This window comes from Zea mays, chromosome 8 (genome assembly GCF_902167145.1).
Source record: "Zea mays cultivar B73 chromosome 8, Zm-B73-REFERENCE-NAM-5.0, whole genome shotgun sequence".
Classification (NCBI taxonomy): Eukaryota; Viridiplantae; Streptophyta; class Magnoliopsida; order Poales; family Poaceae; genus Zea; species Zea mays.
In genome coordinates, this window is record NC_050103.1 from 128,184,568 (window position 1) to 128,198,501 (window position 13,934).

The following is a 13,934-nucleotide window of genomic DNA, read 5'->3' on the forward strand; positions in this document are numbered from 1 at the left end:
CTCCCGCCGATGCTTATGTAAGCGATCGGGCCGAATAGGTCCATGTGTAGGAGCTCCAGTGGCCTGTCACTAGTCATGATGTTCTTGTGTGGATGATGAGACCCAACTTGCTTTCCTGCTTGGCATGCGCTACAAATCCTGTCTTTCTCAAAATGAACATTTGTTAGTCCCAAAATGTGCTCTCCCTTTAGAAGCTTATGAAGATTCTTCATCCCAACGTGGGCTAGTCGGCGATGCCAGAGCCAACCCATGTTAGTCTTAGCAATTAAGCATGTGTCGAGTTCAGCTCTATCAAAATCTACCAAGTATAGCTGACCCTCTAACACACCCTTAAATGCTATTGAATCATCACTTCTTCTAAAGACAGTGACACCTACATCAGTAAAGAGACAGTTGTAGCCCATTTGACATAATTGAGATACAGAAAGCAAATTGTAATCTAAAGAATCTACAAGAAAAACATTGGAAATATTATGGTCAGGTGATATAGCAATTTTACCCAATCCTTTGACCAAACCTTGATTTCCATCCCCAAAAGTGATAGCTCGTTGGGGATCTTGGTTTTTCTCATATGAGGAGAACATCTTCTTCTCTCCTGTCATGTGGTTTGTGCACCCGCTGTCGAGTATCCAACTTGAGCCCCCGGATGCATAAACCTACAAAACAATTTTAGTTCTTGACTTTAGGTACCCAAACGGTTTTGGGTCCTTTGGCATTAGAAACAAGAACTTTGGGTACCCAAACACAAGTCTTGGAGCCCTTGTATTTTCCCCCAACAAACTTGGCAACTACCTTGCCGAATTTGTTAGTAAGCACATAAGATGCATCAAAAGTCTTAAATGAAATGTCATGATCATTTGATGCATTAGGAGTTTTCTTACTAGGCAACTTAGCACGGGTTGGTTGCCTAGAGCTAGATGTCTCACCCTTATACATAAAAGCATGGTTAGGGCCAGAGTGAGACTTCCTAGACTGAACTTTCTTAATTTTGCTCTCGGGATAACCGGTAGGGTACAAAATGTAACCCTCGTTATCCTGAGGCATGGGAGCCTTGCCCTTAACAAAGTTAGACAAGTTTTTAGGAGGGGCATTAAGTTTGACATTGTCTCCCCTTTGGAAGCCAATGCCATCCTTGATGCCAGGGCGTCTCCCATTATAGAGCATACTTCTAGCAAATTTAAACTTTTCATTTTCTAAGTTATGCTCGGCAATTTTAGCATCTAATATTGCTATATGATCATTTTGTTGTTTAATTAAAGCCATGTGATCATGAATAGCATTGATATCAACATCTCTACATCTAGTACAAATAGAAGTGTGCTCAACGGTAAATGTAGAGGGTTTGCAAGATTTTAATTCTACAACCTTAGCATGCAACATATCATTCTTAGTTCTAAGGTCGGAAATAGTAGTATTGCAAACATCAAAATCTTTAGCCTTAGCAAATAATTTCTTATTCTCGTCTCTAAGACTGGCGAGAGAAATATTCAATTCATCAATACTAGCAAGCAAATCAACATTATCATCTCTAGGATTGGAAATTGAATCAATACAAACATGGGAATCAACCTTAGCAATTAATTTAGCATTTTCATTTCTAAGGTTGTCAATGGTTTCATGGCAAGTGCTTAGCTCACTAGACAATTTTTCATATTTTTCAACTTGTAGAGCATAAGCATTTTTAACCTTAACATGTTTCTTGTTTTCCTTGATTAGGAAGTCCTCTTGGGAGTCCAAGAGATCATCCTTTTCATGGATGGCACTAATTAGCTCATTTAATTTTTCTTTTTGTTCCATGTTAAGGTTGGCAAAAAGGATACGCAAATTGTCTTCCTCACAACTAGCATTATCATCACTAGAAGATTCATATTTAGTGGAGGATTTAGATTTAACCTTCTTCCTTTTGCCGTCCTTTGCCATGAGGCACTTGTGGCCGACATTGGGGAAGAGAAGTCCCTTGGTGACGGCGATGTTGGCGGCGTCCTCGTCGTCGGAGGAGGAGTCGGTGGAGCTCTCGTCGGAGTTCCATTCGCGGCATACGTGGGCATCGCCGCCCTTCTTCTTGTGGTACCTCTTCTTTTCTCTTCTCTTGCCCTTCTTGTCGTTATCCCTGTCACTGTCACTTGATAATGGACATTTAGCAATAAAGTGACCGGGCTTACCACACTTGTAGCAAACCTTCTTGGAACGGGATTTGTAGTCCTTCCCCTTCCGTTGCTTGAGGATTTGGCGAAAGCTTTTGATGATTAAAGCCATCTCCTCATTGTCGAGCTTGAAGGCGTCAATTGGTTGTCTACTCGGTGTAGACTCCTCCTTCTTCTCCTCCGTCGCCTTAAAAGCCACCGGTTGTGCTTCGGACGTGGAGGGTTCGTCAAGCTCGTTGATCTTCTTTGATCCTTTAATCATGCATTCAAAGCTCACAAAATTCCCGATTACTTCCTCGGGAGTCATTAGTGTATATCTTGGGTTACCACGAATTAATTGTACTTGAGTAGGGTTAAGGAAAATAAGCGATCTTAAAATAACCTTAACCACCTCGTGGTCGTCCCACTTCTTGCTCCCGAGGTTACGCACTTGGTTCACCAAGGTTTTGAGCCGGTTGTACATATCTTGTGGCTCCTCCCCTTGGCGAAGACGGAAGCGACCGAGCTCCCCCTCGATCGTTTCCCGCTTGGTGATCTTTGTGAGTTCATCACCTTCGTGCGCGGTCTTGAGTAGGTCCCAAATTTCCTTTGCATTCTTCAACCCTTGCACCTTGTTGTATTCCTCCTTGCTTAGAGAGGCGAGGAGTATGGTTGTAGCTTGGGAGTTGAAGTGCTCGATTTGGGCCACTTCGTCCGTATCATAGTCTTCATCCCCTACGGATGGTACCTGTGCTCCAAACTCAACAACATTCCATATGCTTTTGTGGAGTGAGGTTAGATGAAATTTCATTAAATCACTCCACCTAGCATAATCTTCGCCATCAAAGGTTGGCGGTTTGCCTAATGGAACGGAAAGTAATGGAGTAGGTCTAGATGTACGAGGATAGTGTAAGGGGATCTTACTAAACTTCTTGCGCTCTTGGCGCTTAGAAGTTACGGACGACGCATCGGAGTCGGAGGTCGATGTTGATGAAGTGTCGGTCTCATAGTAGACCACTTTCCTCATCCTCTTGTGCTTGTCGCCTTTCCGATGCGACTTGTGGGAAGAAGATTTTTCCTTCTTCTCTTTGTGGTGAGAAGAAGAGGATCTTTTCTCCTTCCGTTTGGAGGAGTCCTTCTTCTTCTCCTTCCTCTTGGTGCGGGACTCTTCCGATGAAGTGCTCCCTTGGCTCGTAGTGGGTTTGTCGCCAGTCTCCATCTCCCTCTTGGCGTGATCTCCCGACATCACTTCGAGCGGTTAGACTCTAATGAAGCACCGACCTCTGATACCAATTGAAAGTCGCCTAGAGGGCGGTGAATAGGGCGAAACTGAAATTCTCAAAAATAATCACAATTACAAGCCGGGTTAGCGTTAGAAATATAATAGAGTCCGTGAGAGAGGGTGCAAAACAAATTGCAAGCGAATAATGAAGTGAGACACGCGGATTTGTTTTACCGAGGTTCGGTTCTTTTAAACCTACTCCCCGTTGAGGAGGCCACAAAGGCCGGGTCTCTTTCAACCCTTACCCTCTCTCAAACGGTCCCTCGGACCGAGTGAGCTTTCTTTTCTCAATCACTTGGAACACAAAGTTCCTACAAGGACCACCACAAGATTGGTGTCTCTTGCCTTAATTACAAGTGAGTTTTGATCGCAAGAAAGATTGAAGGAAAACATGATTGCAAAAGCCAAGCGATAAGAGCGACAAATAACACACGGATCACTTTCTCTCTCAAGCCACTAATCACTAATGATCTCTTTTCTCAATTGTGAAACTTGGAGAGAAGGAGGCTTTGAATGTGTCTTGGAATGGATTGCTAGCTCTTGTATTGAATGTTGAAGGTTGGAATGCTTGGGTGTTTTGAATGGAGGTGGTTGGGGTTGTATTTATAGCCACCAACCACTTCCTAGCCGTTACTCCATTCTGCTGAGCGCGGACGGTCCGCCCGCCAGGTCCGGACGGTCCGCCCCTGTAGATCAACGGCTGAAAAGGCAACGGTCAGCAGTAACGGCTATATCAACGGCTATATTGCATTTAATGCGTCGTCAGATGTCAGACAGACCCAGTCGCGGACGGTCCGGTCGTGCACCCCGGACGGTCCGCGAGGCCGCTATAATTCATTCTTCCGAACCCGTCACCTTCGGGTTTTTCGGATCCTTGCCTACCGGACGGTCTGCGCCTGAGGCCGGACGGTCCGAGCGAGGTCTCAGACGGTCCGCGCTTATCCTCCGGACGGTCCATAGTGCAGACTCAGATTTTTGCATTGGTTCTGTCCGAGGGTCATCCTTGTGCCGCGGACGGTCCGCTGCAAGGGCCCGGACGGTCCGTGCTTGGCCTGTTTTTCCAAAAAGCTTCTTCTGTCCGGAATAATCTACGGTATTCCGGACAGTCGATTTAGTATAGTTGTAGATGAACCTTTGACACCTGTAGAACATATAATCTAGAGCAAACTAGTTAGTCCAATTATTTGTGTTGGGCAATTCAACCACCAAAATTAATTAGGAACTAGGTGTAAGCCTAATTCCCTTACAGCCGCCATTGTCGCTGTCGCGCGGTGGGGGAAGGAGTATCATGTCGTAGCTGTCGTCGAGGGACATGAACTCAAGACTCCCGAAACGGAGCACCGTCCCGGGCTGGAAAGGTTGCTGGAGACTACCCATCTGGAGCTTGACGGGAAGCTGTTCGTCAACACACAGCAGGCCCCTACCTGGCGCGCCAACTGTCGGCGTTTCGAACCTGGGGGGTCCCTGGACCGACGAGTAAATTATCGCCGCGTGCCCCAGCCCAGATGGGTCGGCACGAGACGGAGCGCGAAGGGGGGGAGACAGGCGTAAAAGGGGAAACCCGCGGCCTTCGTGTTTGTCCCGCGCCCAGGTCGGGTGCGCTTGCAGTAGGGGGTTACAAGCGTCCGCGCGGGAGGGAGCGAGAGGCCTAAGCGCGCGCCGTCTCGTCCTTCCCCGCGCGGCCAACCCTCCGTAAGAGGGCCCTGGACCTTCCTTTTATAGGCGTAAGGAGAGGGTCCAGGTGTACAATGAGAGATGTAGCAGCGTGCTAACGTGTCTAGCAGAGAGGAGCTAGTGCCCTAAGTACATGCCGTCGTGGCAGCCGAAGAGGTTTTGGCTCCCTGTTCGTGTGATGTCGTGGCCGTCGGAGGAGCGCTGGACCCTTGCGGAAGGACAGCTGTCGGGGCTGTCGAGTCCTTGCTGACGTCTCCTTGCTTCCGTAAGGGGGCTGAGAGCCGCCGTCGTCATGGAGCATGCGGGGCGCCATCATTATTTGTTTTACCGAGGCGAGCCAGATAGGGCGTCGGTCTTGTTCCCTGTAGCTAGAGCTAGCTAGGGGTAGGGTAATGATGGCCCCTCCTGTGACGTGGTCGGTCCGAGCCCTGGGTAGGGCGAGGCGGAGGCTCCTCCGAGGTCGAGGTCGAGTCCGTCTTCCGGGGCCGAGGCCGAGTCCGAGCCCTGGGGTCGGGCGAGGCGGAGTTCGTCGTCTTCTGGGGCCGAGACCGAGTCCGAGCCCTGGGGTCGAGCGAGGCGGTGTTCGTCGTCTTCCGGGGCCGAGGCCGAGTCCATGCCCTGGAATCGGGCGAGGCGGAGCTTCCTATGGCGCCTGAGGCCGGACTTGGTTGCTGTCAGCCTCACTCTGTCGAGTGGCACAGCAGTCGGAACAGCGCAGGCGGCGCTGTCCTCTTGTCAGGCCGGTCAGTGGAGCGGCGAAGTGACTGCGGTCACTTCGGCTCTGTCGACTGAAGGGCGCATGTCAGGTCATCTTTGCATTAAATGCTTCTGCGATACGGTCGGTCGTCGTGGCGATTTGGCCAAGGTTGCTTCTTGGCGAAGACCGGGCCTTGAGCGAGCCGAAGGTGTGGCCTCGGGCGAGGCGTAGATCCTCCGGTGTCGGCTGCCCTTGCCCGAGGCTGGGCTCGAGCGAGGCAAGATCGTGTCCTTGAGTGGACCGAGCCTTAACTTAATCGCACCCATCAGGCCTTTGCAATTTTGTGCTGATAAGGGTTACCAGCTGAGATTAGGAATCTTAGGGTACCCCTAATTAGGGTTACCAGCTGAGATTAGGAATCTTAGGAGTACCCCTAATTATGGTCCCCAACTAGGTGATATTGACCACTTCTTCCAAAGGATATATGAAGTTTATGACTTACCAAGATTGCATCCGAGACTCCTTAGATAGGTACATACAAAAAAAATTAGTCGTACTTTCAATGATAGCACCTCACCATTGGTTTAAGTCCAACTATATATTCAATAATGATAAGGAGCTAGTGTAGTTGGTGGCAGCGGTGCTCTGATATATGTTTTCAACATCAACAAGTTTTTAACATCAGCATTGGTTTGTTAATTAGGGAACGTATCCTGTGCTAAAGGAACTCTTATGCTCATATGAGCACTTTAAATCTGGTGTATTCATTTCTCATCTAAATGTAAATAGACATTTCCTAGTTTATTCTTAGTACTACCCTTGTTGCGTCACCTGTCTTTTATGTGTGCCACTGCTGCCTTAAGCCACTGGATGAGAAATAAAAGCACCAGATTTAAAGTACTCATATGAGCACAAGAGCTCCAAAGAGCTCTCATATGAGCACAAGAGCTCCAAAGAGCTCTAAGAACACATGATACGTTCCCTGTTAATTAATGTGTATCCATTGTCATTGAATTCGTAGAAGTCAATTCTCAATTGAATACGTCATAAATTCATCGGTAGAAATAAAAATTTGTACTGATTTAGTTGTAGAATCACCAATTGGTAAGAGAACTCCAATAGTTCTTAAAAAAGCTTGTCAAAATCATGTTTAGCAAGTTAGTAAATAGCTATTTAAAGTAAAAAAACTTGCCAAAATCATGTTTACCATGTCTAATAGTTGCTCATACTTAGGAATTAGTTGATTTTGAATCTATTTCAGCAACCCTACATCCGATAAGATTGCATGATGACGTTATCGACATGGTAGCAGCAATCGTACAGCATACTAACAGCGTCGTGAATCAACCGAACATGAACTGAAGCAAGGTGTAATTAATAGGATTACAATGCATACATCACGTGCACCATTTCAACTACGATAAGCAAGGTGCAGCCATATGAGACGAAAAGGTGCTAGCATAGGCGAGCAGGGCAAGGACGGATGCGAGCCGGCGCCGTGAACCTCTTGGCCAGGATTTTGAAGCGGCGAAAGTATCTGGCTGAGAATGTAACATACGACGTCAATAAAGATTAGTGTATCGAAATCAGTTAACGGAAAGTATATAATATCGGAGTGGCATTGATAAGGTCGTCAGATAGGAGCGAAAGACTAATTACTCAATGTAATCAGAACCACGAGGGTTGATCATCTGAACTATGCAACTCATCACCCGACCTCATCCAAAATGCCACCAGACCACAACGCAGACTCGGCGAAAATAAACACGGACAAAATAACAAGATCCAAATTAACAGAGGCCTCAGAAGGAAGGCAGTAATGGGTTTTGTAATCAGACGTGAGACGTCATACAGAAATAGCATCCACATATTTCATCTTTGGCCTCAAAGGAATGGAAATCTCAAGACACATAAAAGTTTATAATACGTGATCGACCTCATAGAGAAGATTAGGCTTATCCACATACAAGGATTCGGACATATGCTTGTCTTTTTTTGAAAATTTAATCATAGGCCAGGAAATATAATAATAAATCAAACATCAAAATCTAAAGGGAATGAAAAAGTTGATAGAAACTGACGACCGTTGGGAGCGGACTCGGAATATGGGTGGTGATATATCAGGATGGTCGGCAAAGGCAATCAAATGCCTGTTACGACGAACGAGACCAATAGATACAATCTTCATCGTCCTCAGCCAGATGCGCAGCTCAAATCCCCATCAGAACCAAAACCGCGACCAAAAAAGAAAGATACAAAGAACAAAGACACCGCCGATCCAAATTCAAATGCTGGAAACAAAAGCTGTGGAGAACTGGCGAGGGGCAAGGGTAGTTGAGAGCGGCGGCGGCGGCGGCGTGAGAGCCTGAGAGGTAGTAGGGGTCGCCGCCCGGCACGCTATTATATAGACGTCCCTAACGCACTAGGGTTTTACGGGGGCGGTGGGGCTTCTCACTTCTGGTTCTTGGATTCTCTACGTCGAGCGAATCCCAGCCGTCCGTCAAATTCTGTCGTCGATGTCTAGTAGGCCCAACTTTCATTAGGAACGACGCGTTTTCGCAATTTGGGCCCAGGCCCAAAATACTAACTCGTCGAAATGCGTTAGGCTGTCTCTAGCCGTCAGATAAGCTGCAAGCAAAGCAGCATTTCAGTTAGGCTATCTGCAGCTGTCTTGCTTATCATATCCTCTGTTTTAAATTCTATCTACAATACAAAATAGTATTTCACACCACATATTCACGATCTACTGAGCACCCGCTCATCAGGTGGAGAGTTTCAAAGAAGAGGGGTGTGGATGACTTGTGGGGTCTACTCGTAAGCGACAAAGGCTCTCACTAGCTTTTCTAGAAGACACAGTTGTTCCACCAAATGATTTTTTTTCCTTTCACAACTCACAACAGCTATTGTATAACACATAACTCACAGCAGCTTTTTCAAAACAAAAAAAAGGCACAGCTCAACCCTTAATACAGAGATACTTGTGCTCCAAGTTCAGTTCGCCGTACTCTTGGTAGCCTGTATGAAAATGTTACTAGCAAACCACTACAAAAGTTACACAAAGGGCTCGTGGCAGCTTCAGCTTCTGCTTGGTCCGGTTCTGTCACCAAGGATCATCTCCGGGTCGAGGGTTGACAGAATCTGGGGCATTGACATACCACCAGACACAACGATTTCTGCAAACCCATGAATGCAAATACGTTAAGTTTCTTTTCGCAGGAGTAGCCATCCTTATTCCCTGAAGCAGAATACCAATTAAGCCGTGCTCCTGAAATGGCAGAGTACGAACTTACCGATGCCTTCACGCACGGAAAGGTTTGGCCTTATGACATCCTTTGAATTCACCATGAAGATATCGCCAATGTAAAGATGGTTCGTTGGGACATAGACACAGTAAAGATCTTCTTGACCGGAATAACTCTGCAGCATGATAACAGGATTGATGCACAGAGACAGAACCACGTAAGAAATGGTATTGGTACAGCCAAAAAATGCATGTCATCAATATAAATTCTTCTCGATCAGCAAATGAAACAGTGACATTATTATCTCACTAAATACACATCCACATGTCATGACAGTAAAGTCTCAACCGTACAAGAAATCAAACCTAGCTTGAATTGCTCAGTAGAATAACAACAGCAGAAGCATAAAACAAACAGCATTCGTGTGAAAAAGCTAAAGTAGCCTCGTATGGAGCAAACCTGGAGAGATACTGACGATGTGATGAAACCAAACGCATATTCTCCAACACGAGGATGCCTTATGATGACCGCTTCCTTGAATGCCTGTTTGTTCTGATCTGTAAAAAGCAACCAGAGTTTATTCAGCACCTCGGCAAATTCAATCGACCAGTTTGATGATTCATATTACCTGGTGATATTGCAGCACTAATTTGCTTCGATGCATTGTAGATATGACGAACAAGGGGCATGCGCTTAATAATCCACTCGCCAAGGCTAAGGACAGATGCCCCAACCCAAGATGACATAAAGACTCCGATCAAAAATATGAAAGTAACAGATGTGATGAAGCCAAGACCTGCGGGATCATCACAGTGCAAACTGAAAACTCAAGCTGGATAAGCAATAAAATGTTCTTCTCGCTGATGACAAGCTACCATATGGCAATAGTTTTGCCTAAATGACATGCATGGTAAGTTTTCCAGATTTATGAAAGAACTGAGAATCTAATCCCATGGTTTATACTGAACTAATGGTCCCTTTTTCTGAATGAAAGGAAAACATTACAATATTATATAATACTCCCTCTGTTTCAAGTTATAGTTCACTTTACTTTTGTCCTAATTCAAACTTTCTAATTATAACCAAGATTGTAGAAAAAAAAACATAGTAACATCTAGGAGTTCAATATATGCATTATCAAAACATATTTCATGGAGAATTAAATGTCGTAGGTGATGATAGTTTTTGTATAAACTTGCCAAACCTGAATAAGTTTGACGACAAAATCAAAGTGAACTATAATTTTGAACAAAGGGAGTATCAATTGTTCTAGATCTGATATTTCGATACAAAAAAGTGATTCACATACCAAATATGTTGATTCCTAGTTGTGCATATATTGGAGAGAAGAATCCATCAACAAAATGAATGAACCACCAGGTGATGTAGAACGTTATTGCTATGGGGAAGAGAATTACACTGAAGAAACCGGCAAACAAAATGATGACAGAAAAAAGCATCTTAGTACATGTGGCAGGCACATGAAAGGTAAATTCATGTAGCATTATTGCAGATTGCATAGAAATGGTGTATGTAAAATCAGTCATTGCTTATCATAATTCATATATATCCTAGAGCGACACTTCAGGAAATCAGAAGAAACAAAAGTATTTTTTTAATGTCTAAACTAGAGGCTGGACCATATGCTTGCGAAATTAACTGAAAACAGAAGGTACTAATGAAATTCCTTGCTATTGGGACTTTATGATAATCCTACTGTTGGAACATCATGGTGAATTTCCACTAAAATCTAAATTCATGTTCTCATATGGACATTTTGAATGTTTGGGTTGTCACAAAGGAGCTACCAGTCAAGTGGCAACATGTAAATCCTCCACCCCAACCATGAGTTCATGAACCTTATGATATTTCTCAAGATTTAGACAAGTTTATCTTTTACTATTATATATTGAAAGGAATAAAACCAAGAACCAAAGAAACAAGCATCCCACAGTTCCTAGTAACTACTTAATTATATAGCCCCATTGATAATATTGCATCACCAGCCAAGATGAATTCCTGATGGGGAAAGGACAAAGGAGAATGGATGTTGGCATGGCAATCATAAAGCACTGCACCAAGAAATTTGACTTTTTAAGCTACTAAGCCATGGGCCATGGTACATATCCCCAACAACCAGACTATACATGACAAAACCATGGAAACAGAACCTATCATTAACTACAAGGAGGTACACTATTCAGTTCTATAGTTAAACACTAGACGGTAATCAAGAGGCGAGGAAATATTAATTTAGCAACTCTTTACCATCCAGTCATGAACTTCTTTGAAGCCCAACTGCGGACGACCTTATGGAAAGCCTGCATTTCAAGAAAAAAAAATCAACATGAGCTGTTCTAGCTTGAACCCAGAACATGGTTTCTCGGTTTCAGGAAGGCAAGTATCAAATAGGAGAAGCAAAACTGCAAGAGTAGGACGAAAAAAAGTATATCAGATGTTGTCAAGTAATTTTCATTCCAATTTCCAAATTGCAGCTCAGTGTGCTAAGCGCTCTAGGCAGTTTAGAGATTCCATCGAAATTCAAAAGCAAATAAATATTTTAAATGTCATTTTATTCAACTGGTAATATAGGGTTGTGCCACCGCAGAAAAACAAGTGAGTCACAGTCTTCTCAGCTTTCTATTTTTTAGAGGGTGTTAGGTTTCTAGGGACTAATCTTTAGTCCCTTCATTTTATCCATTTTGGTTCCTAAATTGCCAAATACGGAAACTAAAATAGCGTTTTAATTTCTATATTTAACAATTTAAGTACTAAAATTGAACAAAATGAAGGGACTAATATTTAGTCCCTTCATTTTGTTCCATTTTAGTATATAAATTGACAAATATAGAAACTAAAATAAAGTTTTAGTAGATCAAATAAGCTACTACATCGGAGTTATGCACCATCCAGTACTAATATCATTTGCCCACGAGACCCGAATGGGACATTGAAGCATTTCCTACTACATAAACTGCTAGTCGGTTCATGCCGTTCACAAGCATCAGTCAACAAGATGTAGCTGAGTTTAAAACGTCGAAAAGAACATAAATAGTAAACTAACCGAAGAGCAATTGAATAAAAGGAGGGCAAGAGGGGAAAAACTATCAATTGAGTGGGTGGGGGGATGTCAGGGGGCGGGAGCGGGGACGTACCTCGCGGCCGGAGGAGGAGAGCGCCGCGGAGGCGGAGGAGGCCCTGTCAGCGTCCTCGTCATCGACGCCGGGCGCCGAGCCGCCGCCGGAGACCGGGATGAGGAGCTCCCGGTCCCGGTCGCGCCCGCCCATCGGGCTCAGGCTCAGCGGAGACTTGTTGTCTCCCATGGGACTCGTCTGCCGCGGCGGCGGCCAGCCGCTGGTCACCCTTGCCGGTTTGGGTCGTCGCGATCGTTGCTGGGGGAGGGGATGCCGGCTCGGCACGGCCGCGGGGGCAAGAGACTTTTTCTATTTTTGATTTTTTTTTTACCTGATGGACTCTGGAGTGTTTTCAGAGCTTTGCACCTGTGACCTGTCGACTTGGGTCGATGGGATGGAATGGAAGCGTGGGCCCCACATGTACGTACGAGACGAAGTGACAGTTAATGAGGTTGGTACTATCACGGTGATCGCTTGATTAACCACGTAGCCGAGTTTGATTTGATTGCAGCAAAATAAAATTAGATAGAATTTGATATTTACATTACAACAAGACGTTTTTCAAAATTGACTTCAGACATGTATAAAAGCATATGCGAGGGACTCTTTATTTTTTTACACTCTATTTAACTTACTATTTACTTTTCATAAAGATTAAACTCTGTTTATAACATCTCATTCCAACAAACTCTCTAATATACAAATTAGTTTAGCTAATTGGAGTGGCTAGACAAGTTTAACTAGTGATGGAGCTAATTTAAAGAGCTGGATAGCTTAGCGAGTTATATGGCTAGTCTGTTGAGAGTTATTTTAATATTAGATAGCTAAAATTTAGCTTGACAAATCATTTAGCTAGTCTCTTAAATATGCTCTAAAGACTCTCTCAAGTTTGATGATCAGTTTTGTAGAGCTACATTTAATTCTATTTTTATAGAAGTTGGTTAAACAACCTAAGTGATTTTATAAAAAAACAGGAATTCAGGTTATTCCCGTCGGCCAGTAACAGACATAAATTAGCCTTATACCGACGGGGATTACTACTTCTCATCGATATATTGTTAATTCCCGTCGGTTCAGGTGATTCTCGTCGGCTCTAGGGAAGGCGACGGAAATTAGTTAATTTTCGTCGCTCAAGGCTGGCTGGCGTGAATTACTCGAATAATTCTCGTCGGCTAGTTAATTTTCGTTGGCCAAGTCTGGCCCATGAGAATTATTCGAATAATTACCGTCGACCGCCTTTGGTTGATGGGAATTATTCGAGTAATTCCTGTCGGCTATGGTCAAGCCAACGGGAATTAACCTTTCCTGTTGCAAACCAGCACCCAATGAGGCTTTTATTTCTTCACGATATTGTACACAACAACATATATATCATCACAGACAATACATATATTAATATTGGTCACATTACAAACACATCTATTGACATAGTTCACAAAAACTTCACATTACAACCACATAATCAATTCAGACATCACAAACTTCACATCACCAATATAGCTTACATGATCATTTCAAAATAGCAACAACGAGATAAATTAAAGTGTTTAGTTCACGAAAACACATAGAGTGCACGAGTTGAGAAACAAAGTCGACCAAGCACCATACTCAAGGATAACCACCACTTGTATGGTTAGAGCTTTGGTCGCTCCCGCCACTAGGAGGAGGGTACGCGAAGAGGGACTCAACAAATCCAGTTCATGTGGGTTCAGACCCACTCCCACCCGCTTCAGGCGTAACCTATGTGTCGGTGTTTCGAGACCGGGGGGTCCCTCGGGCCGA

The 13,934-nt window shown here is 44.3% G+C and overlaps 1 protein-coding gene and 1 pseudogene across 2 annotated transcripts; both read right to left on the bottom strand.

Moving 5' to 3' along the window:
- Window positions 1-7,130: 7,130 nt before the first annotated feature.
- On the bottom strand, window positions 7,131-8,150 carry LOC109029532 (uncharacterized; annotated as a pseudogene). The gene has a single exon (NR_144518.1). The product of NR_144518.1 is annotated as an uncharacterized lncRNA (long non-coding RNA).
- A 484-nt stretch (window positions 8,151-8,634) lies between these two features.
- On the bottom strand, window positions 8,635-12,463 carry LOC100193766 (Protein LIKE COV 1). Its single transcript, NM_001138852.1, has 7 exons — window positions 12,174-12,463; window positions 11,287-11,339; window positions 10,328-10,437; window positions 9,647-9,814; window positions 9,478-9,575; window positions 9,067-9,193; window positions 8,635-8,949 (listed from the first exon to the last, which is right to left on the bottom strand). Exons 1-7 carry the CDS (start codon window positions 12,339-12,341, stop codon window positions 8,852-8,854), a joined length of 822 nt encoding a protein of 273 aa, NP_001132324.1. The 5' UTR covers window positions 12,342-12,463; the 3' UTR covers window positions 8,635-8,851.
- Between the last annotated feature and the right edge of the window lie 1,471 nt (window positions 12,464-13,934).

Excerpts from the sequence above, each read along its gene's own strand:
- LOC100193766 (NM_001138852.1), bottom strand. The coding sequence starts at position 12,341 with ATGGGAGACAACAAGTCTCCGCTGAGCCTGAGCCCGATGGGCGGGCGC. Across the intron at positions 10,438-11,286 it reads AAGAAGTTCATGACTGGATG|TGTAATTCTCTTCCCCATAG; the intron begins GTAAAGAGTTGC and ends CGGTTTCTTCAG. Across the intron at positions 9,815-10,327 it reads ACTAGGAATCAACATATTTG|GTCTTGGCTTCATCACATCT; the intron begins GTATGTGAATCA and ends ATGATCCCGCAG.